This window comes from Aricia agestis, chromosome 15 (assembly GCF_905147365.1).
Source record: "Aricia agestis chromosome 15, ilAriAges1.1, whole genome shotgun sequence".
Classification (NCBI taxonomy): Eukaryota; Metazoa; Arthropoda; class Insecta; order Lepidoptera; family Lycaenidae; genus Aricia; species Aricia agestis.
In genome coordinates this window covers 2,216,412-2,237,497 of record NC_056420.1, presented here as the reverse complement: position 1 = coordinate 2,237,497, position 21,086 = coordinate 2,216,412, and the positions used below count along the sequence as shown (strand labels likewise).

Below are 21,086 nucleotides of genomic sequence, written 5' to 3'. Positions count from 1 at the left end.
TACAACACTACCGCCTACATATTATGCACAAAATATTTAATAAATGAAATAAATACAAGGACACTAACCTTAAAAAAAAATTTGGGATCTAATAAAAAGAAGTCGGTTTACATGACTTCTATAATTAACACCGCTTAAAAACCGTCGACTTTTAGTTCGTTTATAAAAAATAAAAAATTACCATCCATACTCCATCGATATTGAAATCTAAATTTAGGATCGAATATTTAGTTATAATATGGCTTCCTATACTCTGATTTTTAATCTTATTCCAAAGTCAGTAACACGACAGCCAAGAATATTTCTGTCTCCATTTTCTAGCCAAGAAGAAAAAAGAGAAATTATGTAATTTTACTTACAATACTGTAATTTCAACTAGTATTGGTATTCTTTGTTTTTACTATCAAACGTTAGAAGACATTGCCGAATTACAATATGACTGTGTTTATCTATTGTAGATATTATAAATCAGAGTATTGGTTATGCACTATAGTCCGGTCGTAGAGCACGTAGAAATTAACACAATTTAATAACTTCATTCTCACATAAATATTGTTTTTATCTTTATCGCCTGTGTAGACGCGATAGCAATACATTCTTGCTTGAAATCTTCGGGTTACGAATTTCTAAACTGGCCCCTAGACGATCAATTGTATTGTTCAATATTACGCTTCAATTTTATTGAACAGTTTTTTTCACAATTAGATTGGAGGCGCGCGATGTTCAATAGTATAACTAGACAGTCAATAATATGACGAAATACGGGATATTGCGCAATAAAATTACTCGTCTAGGGTCCCGCTCGCTATGTGTTCCACGACCGTACTATAGGTATACAGTAAAGTATTCAAAGCGGTATGTACTCTCTAATCTGTTGTAGCGTGTCCTTGTCCGTCGATTGCAGCATTCGTTGAAAATTCTCTGCGCCAACTTGGTTTTTAAGTGTTTCCAACTGAAAATATAAAAAATATAATAAAAGAAATAAAAAATACAAAAGCTGAAACGGATTGAAAATCAGAATACAAAATATAAAACCGATCAAGTCACTGGAAGTGCTTACAACATTTCATGAAATGATGACGAACTATTGCTAAATATACTCCAGGAACATGTCGGATGCATATTGCGTATGTCGAAAAATGTAATCGAACACAACAGAGACGAAAAAACCCTCTATTTGTTGTTATAACACAAATGTTTCATACGTGGGAGAGCCATGCGCTTGCGCTGTGTTTCGCCGAGTGAGTGAGTTTACCGGAGGCCCAATCCCCTACCCTATTCCCTTTCCTACCCTTCCCTATTCCCTTCCCTTCCCATCCCTACCCTCTCCTATTACCCTATTCCCTCTAAAAGGCCGGCAACGCACCTGCAGCTCTTCTGATGATGCGAGTGTCCATGGGCGACGGAAGTTGCTTACCATCAGGTGACCCGTTTGCTCGTTTGCCCCCTTATTTCATTTAAAAAAAAAGAGGGTTTTTCATCGTAGTTTAAAAATATTGTATAGCATGATAAGACCTAGCTCTAGCTAGCTATCAACACACACATCACGTGTAGTGGTGGTGCGTAACCGCTCGCAGGTCTAGGCAGCGGACGCCTCATGGGGCGTGTGCGGTTCCACCCCACCCGCCTCCCACCCCTTTTATGATAACCTAACTCCCAACACTCATGTATGGTGATGCGTTACAGCTCGCAGGTTTAGCGCGTGCGCCGCCCGCGTCCCACCCCTAATATTCGAACTAGCTCTCAACACTCATGTGTACCTGGTGGTACGTAACCGCTCGCAGGTCTAGCGCGTGCGCCGGGTAGGCGGCGGCAGCGCGCCTCGTGGGGCGTGTGCGGCTCCACCCCTCCCGCCTCCCACCCCTAGTATGATAAGACCTAGCTCAACACTTATGTATACCTGGTGATGCGTAACCGCTCGCAGGTCTACCGCGTGCGCCGCCCCCCTCCCACCCCTAGTATGATAAGACCTAGCTCTCAACACTCATGTATACTTGGTGATGCGTAACCGCTCGCAGGTCTACCGCGTGCGCCGCCCCCCTCCCACCCCTAGTATGATAAGACCTAGCTCTCAACACTCATGTATACCTGGTGATGCGTAACCGCTCGCAGGTCTAGCGCGTGCGCCGGGTGCGCGGCGGCGAGGCGGCGTCGTCGGGCCTCATGGGGAGTGTGCGGCTCCGCCCCTCCCGCCTCCCACCGCGCCGCGCCCCCGCGACCCTCTAGCGGCGATGCGGGCCGCGACCCCGGTGTTGCGGCTAGCCAGCTGTAATGCAGTGTTTATGAGACCCTGGTACTTTAATTCAAACGACAGTCTTGGGAGTGTAACAGGCGTTAGGTTAGCTTCTAGATTGAAGGGGTTCTACGTTTATAACCTAACATGAGTAATTTATTATTATCAATGTGTAATAGTGTGCATTACAAACGGAACGGCGAAGACTTCCCAAAGTAACGAAGAACAAACCCTGGCTTCTATCCAAAACGACGTATTTGTGTACATCTTAACGTTTTGGTTAATTGAACGTTTCGTCAATGGACAGGTAGTTTGGTTAGTTTAGTTATAGGACTCAATAAAAGTTATTTTTAGTTGCAGGAATATAATATGGTTGTATAACCATGTACTCACTCAACAGGTACTCCACCATCTTCCACTTTCATGATATCATTCAAGACCTCTGTCAGATTGAGCAGTATGGCCGGGAACCGCTGTAGCACCGTCGCATTTTGTGTAGTCAACAACGCCGCTAGTCCTAAGCCTGAATACAAACACATCCACACGTCTAATATATTATATCATGTTTCTTTTTTGATAGTCGGTAAAAAGTAGCTAAGCACAACAATAAAGTATAGAATAAAACACAATCTTATATCTTTAAACGAGCAATTCTTGTGTATATATGGATATACCGAAATCCCTAGGTCGCGGTAGATACCGAATATTCTTGTTTCTTACGTCTTCTTACTAAACAAATCTAGTGATATGTCATTTCACTAAACTAAATCTAGTGAAATGTCAGAAAAGCGTATACCGCCGAATAAAAATCGAGCTACGCATTTCTCTCCCTCGCTCTAATACCCTATCACTATCTTATGGGGGCGACTAACCCTAAATTGACGATTTTATAATTCATTTTTATGCTTGAAAATAAGCCCCAAATTGTTTCGTTTTGTAGACATAGATACTACATTATATTTCCGAGAATCAGACCTAGCAAAAACACGATATCTTAAAATTTTCTCGATCACAAAGATGCATATAATTTTCTAACCCACGGATTGATGGACTGATAATTTTTTGAATATTATGTACTTTTTATAGTCATCAATCTGGCATCAATATCAGATTGATGACAAATTGAACGTGTAACCTACGATTATGGCTACATAGCGGCACCTGGCGGCAAATATAATTTTAAAAACACCCTTATTATGATTTCCGTTCGACTCGGATGGACACTCACCGGCCACCTGTCTACTAATCAAAATCATTTTTATTTCGGGCATCAGAGGCCTATATGACACTCACTAATGCCCAACACTCACCGGCCACCTTCCACCGCTCGACCTGCGTGACGAGGTTCATCTTATCGGTCCACACGTGCAGCACCCGGCCGAGCACGCGCGCCGGCTCCGCGTACTCCGGGTGCGAGCCCGCCGCCTCCTCTACTACCTACAAATATTCATGTTTGTACTGTAGTTTGTGTATCCTAAAAAGATATCCGTAACAGAAAGATGCGTGGAACCCCGCAAAGGAAGATCTTCTGATCGAGCGAGGTGGTATGCTCGGTCAGGCCGGAGCCCACGTGATACATTTCAGCTGTCGTATATATACCGACGCGCTTAAAAAACTATGATAGCGCGATGCAGGAATGTGGCGCTAATTGTGGGTACCGCAAGTGGATGAACCAAGAAACTTACATTTTACAACATAACAGCTATTACACTCATTTTATATTTAAAAAGATATACCTTGTAGAAGAGATCTGGCGACAATAGTATGACGCGGGATATGAGAGAGAGTTCCACCGACACCACCATGCCCAGGTCGTCGCCGTCTAGAAGCCAACTGAGGAACAAATTATTATCAACTAGGTAGTTCTATACAAAAATATAAATATGATAAACAAAAGGTTGGACGACTGGTTGGTAAACTTTGATTCGAATCTTTGTTCAGATTCAAATCTTTAAGTAGATAGGCTATCGACCACTTATCTTTACAGACAGATGGAAAATCTATCAAATAAGTTGTGGACAGCCTATCCGGCACATTATCATGAAGTGGTGAAACAGGCCCAATGACAGGTTTAATGACTTATCAGTTACATTAATATTTTTATTTATAATACGTTAATACCCGTTATGAACAAAAATATAATAGGTATAATATGCAACAGATATTTGATTTACAATCGCTTTCATTGTCTGTCATATTTCAAATGACGAACAGGTTAACTGGTTTGTAAGTTAAACAAATAACACTCACCGAATCACCCTTATCAATATCGGCCATATAACTTTAACACCCAGATACATATTCTTCTCGGGGAACGTCACACTTATACAAATCTCCGCCATCTTGAGCACAGTGATAATACCCTCCTTTCTCATGTCGGCTAACATATCGTCCAGTATCTCCATACACCTCGCTCCGGCGCCGGTGAAAAACTCTTCGGGACACAGCAGGGAGTACGCTTGCATTATGTACACGACTATCCTAAGGTGTTCGGTTGATTGCTCTGGATATTAAAAAAAATAGATTATTGGTTATATATGCCGAGATCGTATCGAACTTTGTTTATATTATAAACATAACAGACTTTATATTTATAATATAAGTACATAAAGTACTTATAAGCTAGTTACTATAGTTTGTGCGTTTTATGATGATATGCGTGACACATTATATTTGATGGCAATAGTAGGGAAGTTACCTAACAAAAATTAATCGATAGTTTAAAAATATCGAATCACTTCGTAAAGGAATTGCAATCGAAATTATCGATTTCGTACTGACGTTTCAGAATGGCGCCGGCGATTTTAGATGGCCGCCCTTTTTATCGACTTGATTTCAATTCAACAGTGTCAATCTCTATCGGCAATCGGCATAGGTTCCGTTTCATGCATCTGACATTTTTCAAATATTTTTGTAACAATAATTTTATAGTACTCCTATTTCACAGTTAATATTTATAATTTTATATTAATAAGGTAGCATTTAGCAACTTTTCATTTTTATTTATTTACAATTATAGGAAACATTTGTTTTTGTGGATGGAATATAATTTATTACATTTCGATTTTTTTTTTTGTTTTCTTGTAAAAAAAAATCCGTAGCAAGGAATATGAGAACTGTCACCATATCATCATATAACGCACAAACTATAGCAGCATTAAAAACACTGTGTTCTGTAGTAGGCTGCATTACCAAGTATAGGTGGCAGATGAAACGGCATCAACTGAGGATCGTTTATTGTTGTCCATCGACTGTGTTGAATTAAGATATCAGAATCAAAGTATGGGTTTTCTTTACCAATATGAAACTTATTTGTCGTTATTTACTTGACACGATTTGCAAGCTATAGTTCCACCACGTACTCTAACACAAAGAATGTACAGCCTACTGACGTTATAAATCCGACATGTGCTACCACCTATAGTTTGTGCTCGTTGCCTATTGCGACCGTTTAAATTAAAGCAAAATCGGCTTTTGTGAGCCGTGTCCCACCTAATATCGGTGGCAAATTCACCGCCAACGCCAGCAGCTGCGGATCAATCACTGGTGCGGCCTCAAGCAGAGCCAGCCATAACTCCAGAGCGTCTTCTAGCAAGTAGACGTGAGCGGGCGAGTCGAGGCGGGTCGCTTCGTCGACCACGCCCAGTACCCAGGAACGAATGTTCGACGGACACTCGCCGAGCGCCTAAAAGTTTTGGACACTTTTAAACATCTTGAATGTTACAGGCTTTTTCGAATTTAATGCGTCCTTTATATTCAGCTTAACTAGCTATGTTCACACTGTGCACTTTCATCTTCAATTTTCGTCATCAACTTTCATATTGGCGCATTCATTAATTGAATGCGTCAAGGAACGCAACGCCAATATTGTCATTTTTGAAGTTTTGGATACGGTTAGAGGGCATGCGTTGCGGGCACGCCTCACGTTCGCTGTTGACTGCGCTGTAACGCATGCCCTTGACGAACAGAAAAAGGCATAGTGTAGACAAAGCTGTTGGACAGGGAAGTGGACAGGTAAGCAGGGAATGTAAAAAATAAAAATATATAGTCACTCACGCTGCCACACGTCATGCCGCTACCGCTGCCGACTCGGCAAGTAGAGGGCTGAGTGTTAACCCCACAGACATAAATCAAGATAGATACCGCATTACGCTCCATTTGAAAACGAGAGTGTCACTTTTTTCCTACCACTATGACCTACCGATGGTAAGAAACGTGTCCATTATCTAGGCCAACGTTTCTATTTGAATTTCTACAGCTCAATACGGCACTTTTAGGCATTTGGGCATTTTTAAGATTCCGATTGACGTCCGATTCCGATAGCAAAATAAAGAACAGACTTTCGAAAGACGAGCATTGCTCGTCGTTTGGGAACGCGATATGGCACGCGAAGTACATACACGTGCGGTATCTATCTCGATCTATATGTGTGGTTAACCCTCACTCGTGTCGTTACTGCCGCAGAAATATTTAGGGCAATATTACCGTTTAGGAGCAGCGGCAGTGGCTGATTGCAAACGGCTCATTAGCCGCGTACCTTCAGCAGATGCACAACAGCAGCGAGCGCCGCGGCTCGCAGCATGTTGTGGTTGTGCGCGTGCGCCCACAGCGCCGGCAGCGCCGCGAATAGCGCGCCGGCCCCGCCCCCGCGCGCCACCGCGCTCCCGCACCGCTCCGCCACGAACGATACCACGTGGAGTACGTGCATTTTCGTATCGCACTCTTCTGACTCCACCTAGAAATAGATGTCTAGTTATACATATATCTAAAGATTAATGAACGAGTTGCTTAGTGGAAGCTCATAGATTTTCTGTCTTTATAATAATTCAATTACTGCTTAAATGTGTTTTAACATGGTCTTCTTAATAATAATTGTGGTTTAATGTAATCTTTCTCGTTCGTCGTATTTATGAGAGAAGAGAGGTCGCGCGACCGTGCGTTAACAGTCGTGTTTGTCTCGTTTTTCAAACGCATGTACAGCGTATGAAAAAACGAGACGAACATGACTATTGTGTATACCAATTAAAGCAAGACCGATATACTACACGGTACCAGGAGATCATAGAGCGCGGCGAGCGCGTGCGGCGCGAACGGCGTGAACTGCTCCACGTCGAAGTTGAAGTCGTCTATCGTGTGGCGCAGCGCCTCCGCCGCCGCCAGCTTCACCGCCGCGTCCTCGTTAGAGCGGGATAACGGTTCCAACAGGGCGGCGTACAGCGCCGGTCGCAAAGAATGCGACGCGCGCACGCTGCACCACTGACCTGTCAAAATTCATTGTCACTCTTAGTGCTTAATCACACTGGCGATTAGCGAGCGATTTGAAAGCGAGCGCGGCGTGCACGTCGCGACAGCACAGCGTCGTCGCGGCGTGGCGTGGACGCCATTTTGTACACTCGTCTACACAGATTATTATTATATATAGTAGACTCATCTAGGGAGTGACTTCAGAATCCATTTTGCTGCTGAGTGTCTAAAACTCCGAAGGCAAGCTGCGTGCACGCCGCACAATCGCGGCGTCATCGCGGCGTGGCGCTGCGCAGTCGCATCGCTTTCAAATCGCTCGCTAATCGCCAGTGTGATAAGGCCCGCTTAGGGAATATTCATCACTTTCTGATTAACTTTTCTAGTTGTCAAGTCTTACCACAATATGTTGCATTGTGTTTAATAATAATATTGTGCATGTCTCTAATTGATTAGGTCATTTTACAGCATTAAGCTGTAAAATGACCTAATTGTTAATTGTTAATGTAAGCTTGTATTCATATTGTTGATATGCCTAAGTAATCTATATATCCAACCTATTCCTAAGTCTCAATAAAAAATAGGTAAATATCGCTAGTGGAGTTTTGGTTCTCCAAAAGTGTTAACAAACACCGTAACGAGATAATGCCGGATTTGTCCGCTAAGGGCGCCACTAGGATATAAAAGTGACACTTAAAATGAAAAACTTACCAATAAGTTGGCACACTCTCCTCCTGATTATTCTGTAGTTGTCATCTTGTATCTTCAGTTCAGCGCTCAGTACGTTCGTGAACCACTCGTCAAAGTCTACCTGTAATGTGAAACGAATGTATGAATAAATTAATGAAACTTAATAACATTATCACTTTTTGTAATATAATAATATGTTTGATTGTATTCGTTTTCTTTATGTCGTGTAAGCAGCATTGCACTATATATTCAAAACTATTGGTACATACAGTACAGTCTAGGTTCTAGGCAATGATGAAAAACTCAAAGCAGATATGTTACTACCGCGCGCGTTGTAAAGATTCAAATACAGCTCCAATTGGGCCGTCTGTTGTTTAGTCTGCATCGAGCGCAGTCACGAACGTGCCACGTCTTGTCACTTCAATAAATGGAAAATGCCGTCGTGTGTGTTTCGAAAATGTACCAATTATGACTCGAAAGTAAACAAAACACATGGAATCTCTTACCACATCTCTTGATTGCAGTAAATATCTCGATTATTTACATTTTCAACATTTTTTTTTAACAATCTGGAAAAAATCGAAATTTCGTCATAGCTCAGGCGAAGAAAGAGACAGCGATAAGATTCGACGTTTAAAAATAGAACTGTCTCTTTTTTGTAAATGGTTTTTCGTATCTTTTGTTTCACTTATCTGTCAAATTTGAATTATATCTGTCAATGTTAGCAATTTTGAATTTGAAAATTGTTCGGAAGAGATTTAAGCCGGAAAATATTATGGACGTAACATATCTGTATAAGTAGAATATCATTGGTCCTAGGATATACATACAGGCAACGATATCAAAATACTTAGATACGACGTATGCCGTCATAACTGTAGCAATGTTTTTGCATGCAAAATGTGTATCGAGAAAATATTGTCGTCCTTTTTTGTCTTACAGTAATAGCATATACTACTTTCTCTTTCACTCATTTTACGCTTTAATCGAATCGAGAAAATATTGTCGTCCTTTTTTGTCTTACAGTAATATCATATACTACTTTCTCTTTCGCTCAATTTACGCTTCGCTTTGATTTTTCTCTTAAAATGAAAGACAATAATTTAAATATTAATAAAATCTTAGTTATTACGTGTGCAATAATACACCTTTGGCTTTATTTGTATTCCTCGTTTTGTAACTGCACTGTCGGAAGGCACATGACGGCAGGCACTGGAGCGAAATGTAGCGAAAAACAACGCGGTAATTAATGAATTAAACACGTCCGGCTGTTAGCGCGTCCTAAGGCACACTGCTCTCAGATGAGTGAGCTCACTCATTTCGAGGGTGACACATTTTCGCGCTGACGATTGTATGGAATGCCTTTTCTAACGTTCTAATTCTATACATACTAATTCTATACAGGGTGCAATTAAACCCTCCTTGTTAAAAATAAAAATACACGTATTTTTTTCTTTCATACATCATTCAGTACTTAAATGTTGAGAAATAGCTTCCAAAAGTTATCCTAAAAAATACCACAATTAATGGACTCCCCGCGTCACGCCGCTCATACCCACCGCCGCGAAGTGACCGTTCTGCAACGATTTTAAATGGGATAAAATATGTAATTTAAAAAAAAACCTTTTTTTTGTTAAATGACTCCTAATGATACTTGGAAAAAAATTGGCCGGTAGGTTTAACTGCACCCTGTATTATACTATCAGAGATGCTAATAGGCAGAAGGCGGACCTAGGTAGTTTGGTCGAATTATGTCAATCCCAGCCGACAGATCATAACTAACATTGAATTGATATAGTCCAACCAAATGACGTAGATCCATTAACTGCCTATAAATAAATTTCTTCGATGGTAGATTATAAATAGATATATACAGAACCGTACTCACACTATATCAGCTTTTTAAAGCTTGCCTAAAGACCACACTAAGAATTACTTACGTCGTCATACAAGTCCGAAGCGGCAAGTCCGACGGCGTTATAGATGGCGTCCCTGTGCAGGATGGAGGGCAGGTCGTGCGCGGGGGCGTAAGTTTTCCAGAAGTTTAAAAATAGAATAAAAATAATAGACAAAACGCTCACGTCGTCATACAAGTCGGAGGCGGCAAGACCGACGGCGTTATAGATGGCGTCCCTGTGCAGGATGGAGGGCAGGTCGTGCGCCGGCGCGTTGGGCAACGCGCGCAGCAGCCGCAGCAGCTCCGGCGCGAGCGCTGCTCGGTAGGACTGGAATAACTCCACGAACACCGCTTCGGTGCACGGCTGAAGGAAAGGGACGTTTATAAATATCTCTGAATATTAATTTTATTTAAAAATTACTTATATTCTGTACTTATTTTCCTTTGCTTTTTTTTACCCATCATATTTTTTAAATAAAAATTAAATAACCGATTTTAACTCTGTGCCAACATGCATTGAGTTTTATCAAATTCAGTCACCTCATGGGGAGAAAATAGTACACTATTTTCTCCCCATGCGGTGACACTCAGTTGCTTTTCTCCTGTGCTCGCACTACAATAAATAATTAATTATGGTATACGTCTTACACAGCAGGTACGTGGGTACGAAATACCAATACTTTCATGCGGGTGTGAATGGAAGAACTACAAGTATGCCCGCGTGAAGTTAAATAACATAAAATTACATTATATTTATTTAGGAGTAAATAATTATTAGGTCCCAACCTAATAATTATTTACACCAGAGGCGTGGTTAAATTTAAAGTAATGGTCAAAGTTATGGTTATAATTGAGGCTAATTTAACTTTAACCTTACTATGACCACAGAATTTGACAGAAGACGTTGCTGGTCCTGTCGGACTTTATAAGAACGTGGGCGGGGGCGCTGCTGATAAAGAAGAACTGTCAAAAAAGGCGTTTTGGTATGATGACAGCGTTAGTTCCTTTTTTCACCACGTGCATTTAAAGCCTTGTCAAGCTCTATGGTTATGGTTAAATATGGCGTCTTGGTGGCGTCCATTTTTAACTTTAACCAAAGATTTGACATTTTGCATTATAGTTAAAGTTACAGTTATAGTTAAAGTAAGTTGGTGCAACCCACCCTTAGAGTTTACATACCCTCAAGCTATACTTCCACGATTCCCCCGCTTCGTCCGTAGCGAAGCTCTCCGGTTCCGCGTCCCACAGCGCTAGATCGTCGGCGCTCAGCACGAAATACCTCGTCACTAGATGGCGACACATGTGACACACGGTGTTCTCGTCTAGCACTTCCGACTTCATCTGGTGCGCTTGGATCGCCACTGCGGACAAAATGGCGGATGTCAACAAAATGGCGGATGTAAACAAAATGGCGGATATAAACAAAATGGCGACGGCATCAATAAAATAACAATAAACAAAAAATTGGTGGTCTACAGAATTTTTGGATACGATTGAGATAGATAAGAGTAATCCAACAATAAGGACTTAAGGAAATGTAGTAAGGTCTGACTAGAATATTCAACATACCAGACAAATAAAGGATCATTGACATAAAGGGATTTAAGTAAATGAATTAATATTACCCAAATGACTTTTTTTCTGGCACAAATATTTCTTATCTTATCGCACTTAAGTCTTATTTATGTATGTTGTTGTATCAAAAAAACTTACATGGCTCCTTAATCTGATCCGTTATCTTCGGCAGACTGTACTCCATGCACTGCAAAATCCCTTTCACAATATTCAGACACTGTATAGTAAACCTCTCGTATATGAGGCTCATGCCTTGCTCAGTGAAACAGTAGTACAGAGCAAACTCAAGCGAGGGACGTATGAGTGGCACGTATGAAAATGGTTGAGTGCTCAACACACCAAGTGCCACTTTTGTGAGATGTATTATGAACTTCTCACATAGTTCTAGGGGGTAGATTCCACGGCCCTTTAATAGTTTTCCTGAAAAACATTTGCTGTTAGGATGATTGGTAAAGAAATAGAGTAAAAAAAACTCAATTACATACTAAAGAAGATTGGATTTTAATGCCATCTACACATCTTTACAAAGTTACTTAGTTAAAATTACTAATATCACTGCATTTAGAGGTAATTTCAATTTATAATTTAGGTTGACTTTACTATTAAAATGACATACATGTCGTATTTTCATTTTAGTAGTATGATCACGATTTTTATACTCTATTCATAGTCTATAATATCTATTTTTTTCATTCCCTTCAAAGGCAGGTCATTGCAGCCCTGACGTCACTGCGACCAAGGACTTATTGTGACTCCTTCGCATTATCTATACGAAAATGTCAATCAAAGGCCAATAAGATATACTTACTGCATTCCAAGCTAGCCTTAGCCCGGTCAAAAACGATGTTCAAGAACGCTACAGCATCGCGACTCTCATGGGCCTTTTTGAAGCCAAACATGGTCAGCTTTCTCAATATTCTCAGACATAGCAGGGCCTTTTCAAGGTGCTCAGTGATCACATCAGTAGCGGCCCCCTCTTGTATGTGACGCAGGAATAACTCGGTGTTCCCATGCCATAGATTCAGTATGAAACCGTACACTGTGTTTGTTAGCTCCTGTAAAAGTAATATTAGATAGTAGATAATAGATATATTAGTAGTACATTATGTTACTTCAAGTTTTATAAAAACCCTATTGAGTGTTAATCATTATAGAGGGTTTTGGTTTTTAAGTTTAAAAAGGGAAAGAAGTTGTTATATTTTTTTAAGCGAGAAGTTTGTTTCTTAAGCAACAAATCTTTAAAATTGTTTTTTGATAAATTTGATTAATATGCTAAAACAATAATAAAGGATACAAGTGTGAATGCTTAATAGGTAATTAAGATACTGTTATCGCGTTTTTACAGCACAATAACATAATTAGTTAAAATGGCATGTCTTCTCTTACGTTCATATGAAAAACGAAAGAGGTAACGTGATACTAATTCGAGCATTTCGCCAACTACTGTTAAAGTTAAACCATCGTTGGTGAATGGGCCTAAGAATTTTAAAATTTTAAGGCCGCGTTTTTTCGGCCAAGTGGAAAAAAACAACAACGAAAAAACACGGCCGAAGTTCGACATGATGCCTGCGATGTATTTTAAATTACCGATGACACACCATGCCGAAATCATAGAATTAGAACGTTAGAAAAGGCATTCCATACAATCGTCAGCGCGAAAATGTGTCACCCTCGAAATGAGTGAGCTCACTCATCTGAGAGCAGTGTGCCTTAGGACGCGGTAACAGCCGGACGTGTTTAATTCATTAATTACCGCGTTGTTTTTCGCTACATTTCGCTCCAGTGCCTGCCGTCATGTGCCTTCCGACAGTGCAGTTACAAAACGAGGAATACAAATAAAGCCAAAGGTGTAATATTTCACACGTAATAACTAAGATTTTATTAATATTTAAATTATTGTCTTTCATTTTAAGAGAAAAATCAAAGCGAAGCGTAAATTGAGCGAAAGAGAAATTAGTATATGAGTACTGTAAGACAAAAAAGGACGACAATATTTTCTCGATTCGATTAAAGCGTAAAATGAGCGAAAGAGAAAGTAGTATATATGCTATTACTGTAAGACAAAAAAGGACGACAATATTTTCTCGATACACATTTTGCATGCAAAAACATTGCTACAGTTTTGACGGCATACGTCGTATCTAAGTATTTTGATATCGTTGGCCGAAATTACATCGCGTTATATTGTATGCGTAGCTATCGTAATCATGTCGAACTTCGGCCGCGTATTTTCGGCCTAGTGTGTTTAGACACTTAGTGTGCTATTTGAAGAGACAGGTAGAGACAGGTCAACATAATATTAATGTTTTATGATTACGGTAAGTCTTATTTACCTGAAAAGTCTGCCTGTCCCCAGCCAGCCGCTTGGAGGCTAGTGCTTTGACGACATGGTGAAAGATCAGCAGCGATCTGTACTGCACCAGGGGCTGGGGCGCCTTCAACGTCGATATCAGTTCCGGGACCAGATTTGGCCAATGTAGCGGGCAGTCGTGTCTGTTAACAAAAGGTAACTAAGTATTAAGTAATGATGAAATAATTGCTTTTTGTTCATTTTGGAACGAAGTTCCTTATTGGCCTTTGCGAAAGGGGGCTAGACGGAAAAAGTTGTAATGACATTTTTTGACCGACACTTATTTTAATACCTGTGAAGTAGGGGCAGAGGGCGTTGATGTGGCGATGAAGTCAACTGGCGGCATATTTAAAATTCTACCATTAGAGGAAACGGGCGGGAAATGATTTTTTCAGCTGGGGGTAGGTACACTTCATTTTTAGGGTTCCGTAGCCAAATGGCAAAAAACGGAACCCTTATAGATACGTCATGTCTGTCGGTCCGTTCGTCCGTCCGTCCGTCTGTCCGTCTGTCTGTTTGTTACCTCTTCACGCCCTAACCGTTGCACTAATTTTGCTGAAATTTGGTATGGAGATACTTTGGGTCCCGGGACATAGGACACTTTTTATCCCGAAAAAATGTACGGTCCTCGCGCGATAAAGAATTTCTGGCGTCATCTAGTTACCAACATATCTCAACTGTTACCTGGCGATTTTAGCAATGAGCACAGCCTGCTGCGTGGCAATCTGCATCACCGGTTCACTCAGTATGCTGCTCGTCAGCAGCCCCTGTCTGAGCTTTTGTTTCTCGTCTTCCGTGATCGCATTGGGTGCTGTCCTCCTCCAGTACCGGTCTACGCCATTCTTCAGACACATCACGGCTAGCCATCGCACGTTGACGTCGATCGAGTGGTTCGATAGGATGTCCTGGAAACAACAAATACTATTTTAACTAAGAAATAATATTATGCCATTTAAAACACAATAGAAAAATATTTTATTGTTAAAAAAATACAAAAGATTGAAATAAATGACAAGACAAGTATTTTACCAAATAGTGATCACTGATCAACAATGAATATTATAATGAAGAATGTTACCTAATTTTGATTATTAACAATCCATATTCTCTGTCAAAAATAAAATAGTATTTTTTAATTTTCAAAATTTGAAAGAATTACTTGGATATGTTAAAATTAGTTTCCGATTTATAAGCAAAACAAGTTGTAACTGTACGACGCGGGCGACCGGTTACGGGACAATTTTAAATAAAATAAATAATTAAGGGGGGCTCCCATACAAAAACACATTTTTTTCCTTATTTTCGCTCTATAACGGTGCGGAACCATTCGTGCGCGACTCCGACTCGCACTTGGCCGATTATTTGTTAGTACTGAACCGTTTCCTCTTTTCATTCTGCCAACAAGTTATTTTATTCCTATTATCCAATAGTTAAATCATTATGCTTTGTTCACACCTATGTGACCAAGCGACTGCGAAGCGGGAGCGTCAAGTGGCGTCAAGTTGTCAAATGTGTGTTTTGAACTAGACTTCTTAAAACCATTTGACATCTTGACGCTCCCGCTTCGGAGTCGCTTGGTCGCGTAGGTTTGAACAAATCATAATTTAAAAGACATTATTACATACCAATAAAACAGAATAATATCCAGGCTCAATCTCCCATTGTTGAAGTTTCTCCTCCGCCGGCTTCAAAACCTCAGTGTCTTGACTAGTAGCTCGGTTGAGTGTGTCCAAAACTAACGCATATATGTTTGGATCCATCTTTATTCAATCTGTGTAGGAAAGAATAAAATTTATTATTTATATAAAGCATAATAATAACCAGTTTCTAAAAAACGGGTGATCTGTATAGTATTTTGTCTATTAGTTTATTTTTTTAAAAGATGTGGTGGCCCTTGTTTCTGTGGTCCCTCCAACAGTTGGAGGTCTTTGTCAAAAGGCGCATAATTTTTTTCTCAACAAAATAATACTATTTTGGTCCATTTCATCCAGATTGTACGTACGTTTAAGATTTAATCATAAGCGTAATAGTTATACGAATAAGGTCACTGGACTAAGGTACTGATTGTCAAACCACGTTTACATTTACGTGGGAAACCAACATTTTGAAAACTCTCACGTGATATTTGTGGGGGAGGGGGGAGGTGGAATGAAATCTCACCGGGGGGGGGGGGGGGGGGGGCAAAAAAATGCAAAAAAAAAAAAAAAAAAAAACGCCTCCCGTAATTCGTGGCCTGTGAAGGCCTAAGACCTGTTGATGGCCTTGTCTGACATATTGCAAAGACAGTTGAAGGACAAAAACAAGTTTTTATTTAAGTAAATATATTTAAAAAAAAAGATGTAAGTGTTCAGATAGAATACAAAATACACCATGTACTTATTTCTTACTTATACTGTTTGATGTTTACCATTTCTACTTTTTTTTGAGATACTGTAACTTAAATATAAAATGTAAATTTAGTCATGTTATGTTTCACTACCACCTTAATAAATGGTGAAAACTTATCTCACAGTTTTGTTTTTCTCATTCAACATAAAGTAAGCAATTACAGAAGCTCTGGCTTAGGATGAAAACAGAACAAAAGGTAACAATTAATTAACTTTAAAAGTAGAATCTTTAGTATCAATTACACCAACAACTGTTTAAGTTTATCATTGATCAAATATCATGTTATCTCTTCTGCTTAGCTTGGCATGCTGCATGGTTTAGCAAACTTACAGTAAAATTGCAAACAAGGGACAAAGTAACAGATCTACTTTTATACACTTTATTTACTGTCACTTTGTCTATTCTACCATAGAAGAGAAGTCTTTCTATGGTGATCATGCTGAACATAATGTTTTTCTGTGTAGAAACAGGGCAAAATATTATTAGAGAAGAATCAGACTGACAAGGTGTTAGTGAAATTAAGAGCTTATTAATACAATATTTCCATTAACATTCTACTTGTATTTTCAGATTCTAAAATAGGTAACCTAAATATATCTGACGGCTTAAATCGAGGGAAAATTAAGATACTGATTTAAAGTTAATTGAGGAATAATAAACAAATTAATTAAAAACATTGTGCAACCTAACAATTATCGTATTTTCTATTTTTGGCAAACAAACACTAAAAGCATTGATGACAGAATTATTATAACGAATCATATAATAATATGTGTAATATGAGTACAGGAATCGCCGGTATTATTATAAGAAATACAACGAAAGCAGATAAAAGTAGATGTTATATTTTAGCATACATAAAAAGGTTAATTGGAATTTGTTGTAATATGAAATAAAAATAAAACACTTACCTACTTACTTTTACACAGCAAAAGACAGTATTTGACATAACCTTATGATTTTTATAAGTCGAGAACTAGAGTGAGTAGTACATGATGCAGAGCACATAAAAGGTTTTAGATTTAATCGATTTTTAGCTACACGTTACCTAAAGATGAGTTTTAAAACATTTATATTATTCACGGCAACTTTTGAGTATCCTAGAATCTTGGCTAATCAATGAAAAGCAAAAGAAACACAGAAACGAAATTCGAAGTTTTGAATTTTTCATTCATGACATTGACAATGACATTCAATTTTTTTTAACATGGTTTTTTTTTTGCATTGACTTCTGTTTCCTTATTCATTGATTTTTTGCCAGTCTGCACAATGAGGTGTTGCTAGCCTTCACAGAAAAAAAATTATACAAATATTTAAAGGCCAAATTAATATGAAACCTTAGAACTAATTGAATGATAAACAAACGCATTGATGAATTAAAATTTATTTAAAAATTTACATGTGCCACTGGTACAGTTGATATTACAACTGGGATGTCATAGTACAAACTTGTGTGATACCTAAATGACACTTTTGCCTGAAAAAAAAACATTAAAATTGAAATTTAATTATTAATTACCATCTAATTACGTTATATACAGGGTGTAAAAAAAAGTGATAATACTTTAGGGTGTGTACGTGTTCCTTGTAGAGAGTTCACTGTGAAAGTAGCAGCTCTGAAGGACCATTTTTTTTTTACTTTTGTATGGGGAAAGTGGAAACTCGTGACGCTCGGGCCCTTACCCATACAAAAGTGAAAAAAAAATCATCCTTCAGCGCTGCTACTTTCACAGTGTACTCTCTACAAGGAACACGTACACACCCTAAAGTATTATCACTTATTTTTGTTACACACTGTATAACGAGATAATAATACATTAATTGTAACGTACATTTTACCGTCGAAAATTTGACAGCATTTTGTATAATATTATACTGATGACAGTACGTTATATGAATCGATTCTATTTTTGTCAAATTTCCGATCGCAGTGGATGCAAATTTTAGTGCCCATTTCACCAACGCCAGCTGTTATAGTTAGTCATTGATTAAGTCACTTATATAAAATATATGTCATAATTTTGTACATAAAGAGAATAAATAAATAAATAAAATTTAATTTAAAAGTTTCATCATGATTTCTAGTACTTCTTTCGTTTCCCGGAGGAATACATGATAATATTTAACTAAGCCCCTTAGAGCCAGTCCACACGGCGCGATGCGTCAGAGTTGCGTCGACGCAGCGCTGCCGTTGCGTTGTTTTTATAAATAACCAAGGTGTTCACACTGCGCGTTGCGTCGTCGCAACGCACACAATATGACGAACATCAGTCCCCGAGAAGAAGCGCGAGGGGGTGTTGACGTTAAGACTGCTTCGTAATAACACTGCGCAACGATATCAAAATACTAACGTTCTAATTCTATGACACTGCGATGACGCAGCGCCCGTGTGGCCGACTATGCGTCAAACAGCAGCTCTGCGTCGACACAACGCTGACGCATCACGCAACCCGTCGTGTGGACTGGCTCTTTATCTATTCAAGATTCGGTCTTGATTTTTTTTTTATGAAATAAGGGGGCAAACGAGCAAACGGGTCACCTGATGGAAGGCAACTTCCGTCGCCTATGGACACTCGCTGCATCAGAAGAGCTGCAAGTGCGTTGCCGACCTTTTAAGAGGAGATAGGGTAATAGGGGAGGGTAGGGAAGGGAAGGGAATAGGGTAGGGGATTGGGCCTCCGGTAAACTCACTCACTCGGCGAAACACAGCGCAAGCGCTGTTTCACGCCGGTTTTTTGTGAGAACGTGGTATTTCTCCGGTCGAGCCGGCCCATTTGTACCGAAGCTTGGCTCTCCCACGTATAAAATAGTTATACACTGCGTATTGTCTGGAAGAATGTATTGGCCTGGCACATACACATTGGAAAAGTCTCATGTATATCAAACTTTGAATAGTTATACAATCCGTAAATATCTTTGTACTCGTTTATACGGGGTTAATGCTTATCGCTTACGCGTTGATAAATTGAAGTATAATTGTTTGTTTTTTAAATAATAATTAATAAGTTATAGATATCTACCTCCAACACATACGAAACTGTAACCATGGGATTGGTTTCATTAACAGTTGATGGAACAAGTGGCGGCATTTCTAAGTATAGCCGACACTGTTCATCTTTTAAACTCTGAATATCCTTATGCATCGTTGAGCAAATGCGTTTATCTCTGTTGTGAAAACCTTCTGTAACATTATATTCTATTTTCTGAAATTTAAAATGTTTACTTTTAATATGGAAAAATAACAATAGCCACACTATTAACCGTAAATCGTGATCGATGATGATCGTGATAAAAAGTAAGCGTATCTAACAAAGTACCTAACTTACTTGTATTAGAGTGATTTCTATTAGTTTAACCTTTATTCTCTTTTTATTTTCAAGTATAACTTGAATTGGTAACCTTTGATTTGGAGCAAATCCACGATACGTTTTAATGTACAGCGTAAAATTTCCAAAGCATGTGCTCTTTTTTCCTTCAAATATAAGTGGCACCTAAAACATTTTAGTTAAGTAATTATCTCAGAAATAAAATTAATTATTGTAGTTAATTCAGTGGGTTCCTTTAGATTACCTTATAATCAATAGATGCATCATTTAAATCGGTATAATTCTTTACGGTAAAAGGTAAAACTTTGTTATACAGCTTAAATCCAGTCTTGCTCTTCCCTTCAACTATAACACGATAGCGCACTTTCGCAATAGAATCTTCATAAGTGGAAGGTAAATCTGACTGTAGAAATAAATTAAACTGGTAAGTGTAGACTCCGGGATTAACTGTTCTACCTAAAAAGATATAACTAGGTAAAATGTATTTTTAAATGTGTTTATTTTATGCGTGATAAAAATCGATCCATCATAATCTCATTCTCTGGCGACTGATACTGAAAAGTATATCTCGTAATATTATAATATTATTTATACATGTGCGTCTATGTATTTAAATATAAAATTCAGGATCTTTAAAATAAAATCCCTAGTTCAGTGCATATTTACCATTAATATTTTCAAATGTGTCGAAAGCAACACTCAGCACGTCGTATTTGTCGGAATATATCTTTAGGTATGGAATAGTAGGTGAAAATCTGGACCACTGTGCTTCACATGATCCTTGTACTCTCATATCCACTTCTGTAACATATTTGTAAAAAGAATGAATACTTCTTATAACATTTTGGTCGACTAATCAAGTAATTAGTTAAAGACGTGGTTATTAGTTTATTACTTTCAACTTTCCGTTTACTGGTAAACTCCAAAATAATTGATCCTGTGATAATATTATTGGTATAAAAGCAACTATCAGATGCACTATGCAGAATTATATTGCACTTATCCCAAACCATTTTAAAATGAGACGTTTAATAAAATATCAAATCACATATCTATAGAATTACTACTTTCAATCTGCACTGCTATACAAACATAACATTTCAATAAAAAGCATTCGCCCGATATCATATTGCGATAAGATAATTATCTATCGATAAGGATGTAAATTATAATTGCTTGTAATATTTTCTACAGCATTAAATTAATAAGTTAAAATGGACCAAGGAGCTTCTCTCCGCGCGAGCTCCATTTTGTACCAAAGCGATTCATCAAAAAAATATAATCACTACGGGATTCATTAATGTGGGTCAAAAATGATGTTCAACATTTTGAGCATTTTAATTTTTTAACTAACAGTCTAATGATGTTTAAAGACTTTTTTATATA

At 38.7% G+C, this 21,086-nt stretch overlaps 2 protein-coding genes across 3 annotated transcripts; both read right to left on the bottom strand.

Moving 5' to 3' along the window:
- Nucleotides 1-99: 99 nt before the first annotated feature.
- On the bottom strand, nt 100-17,517 carry LOC121734196 (importin-11). 2 transcript variants are annotated; one of them, XM_042124672.1, is made up of 18 exons: nt 17,286-17,517; nt 15,612-15,757; nt 14,671-14,891; nt 13,970-14,129; nt 12,445-12,691; nt 11,775-12,056; nt 11,241-11,422; nt 10,246-10,425; nt 8,186-8,285; nt 7,286-7,494; nt 6,771-6,968; nt 5,726-5,918; nt 4,484-4,736; nt 3,970-4,066; nt 3,544-3,670; nt 2,627-2,756; nt 2,089-2,266; nt 100-952 (listed from the first exon to the last, which is right to left on the bottom strand). In XM_042124672.1, the coding sequence occupies exons 2-18, from the start codon at nt 15,744-15,746 to the stop codon at nt 848-850; spliced, it is 2,997 nt and encodes a 998-aa protein (XP_041980606.1). In that variant the 5' UTR covers nt 15,747-15,757; nt 17,286-17,517; the 3' UTR covers nt 100-847. The 2 variants fall into 2 exon arrangements, with proteins under 2 accessions (XP_041980606.1, XP_041980608.1); XM_042124674.1 differs by having other exon boundaries at nt 17,294-17,517.
- A 244-nt stretch (nt 17,518-17,761) lies between these two features.
- On the bottom strand, nt 17,762-20,888 carry LOC121734397 (arrestin domain-containing protein C31A2.12-like). Its single transcript, XM_042125005.1, has 6 exons — nt 20,596-20,888; nt 20,367-20,501; nt 19,945-20,156; nt 19,701-19,865; nt 19,395-19,577; nt 17,762-17,851 (listed from the first exon to the last, which is right to left on the bottom strand). Exons 1-6 carry the CDS (start codon nt 20,711-20,713, stop codon nt 17,762-17,764), a joined length of 903 nt encoding a protein of 300 aa, XP_041980939.1. The 5' UTR covers nt 20,714-20,888.
- Between the last annotated feature and the right edge of the window lie 198 nt (nt 20,889-21,086).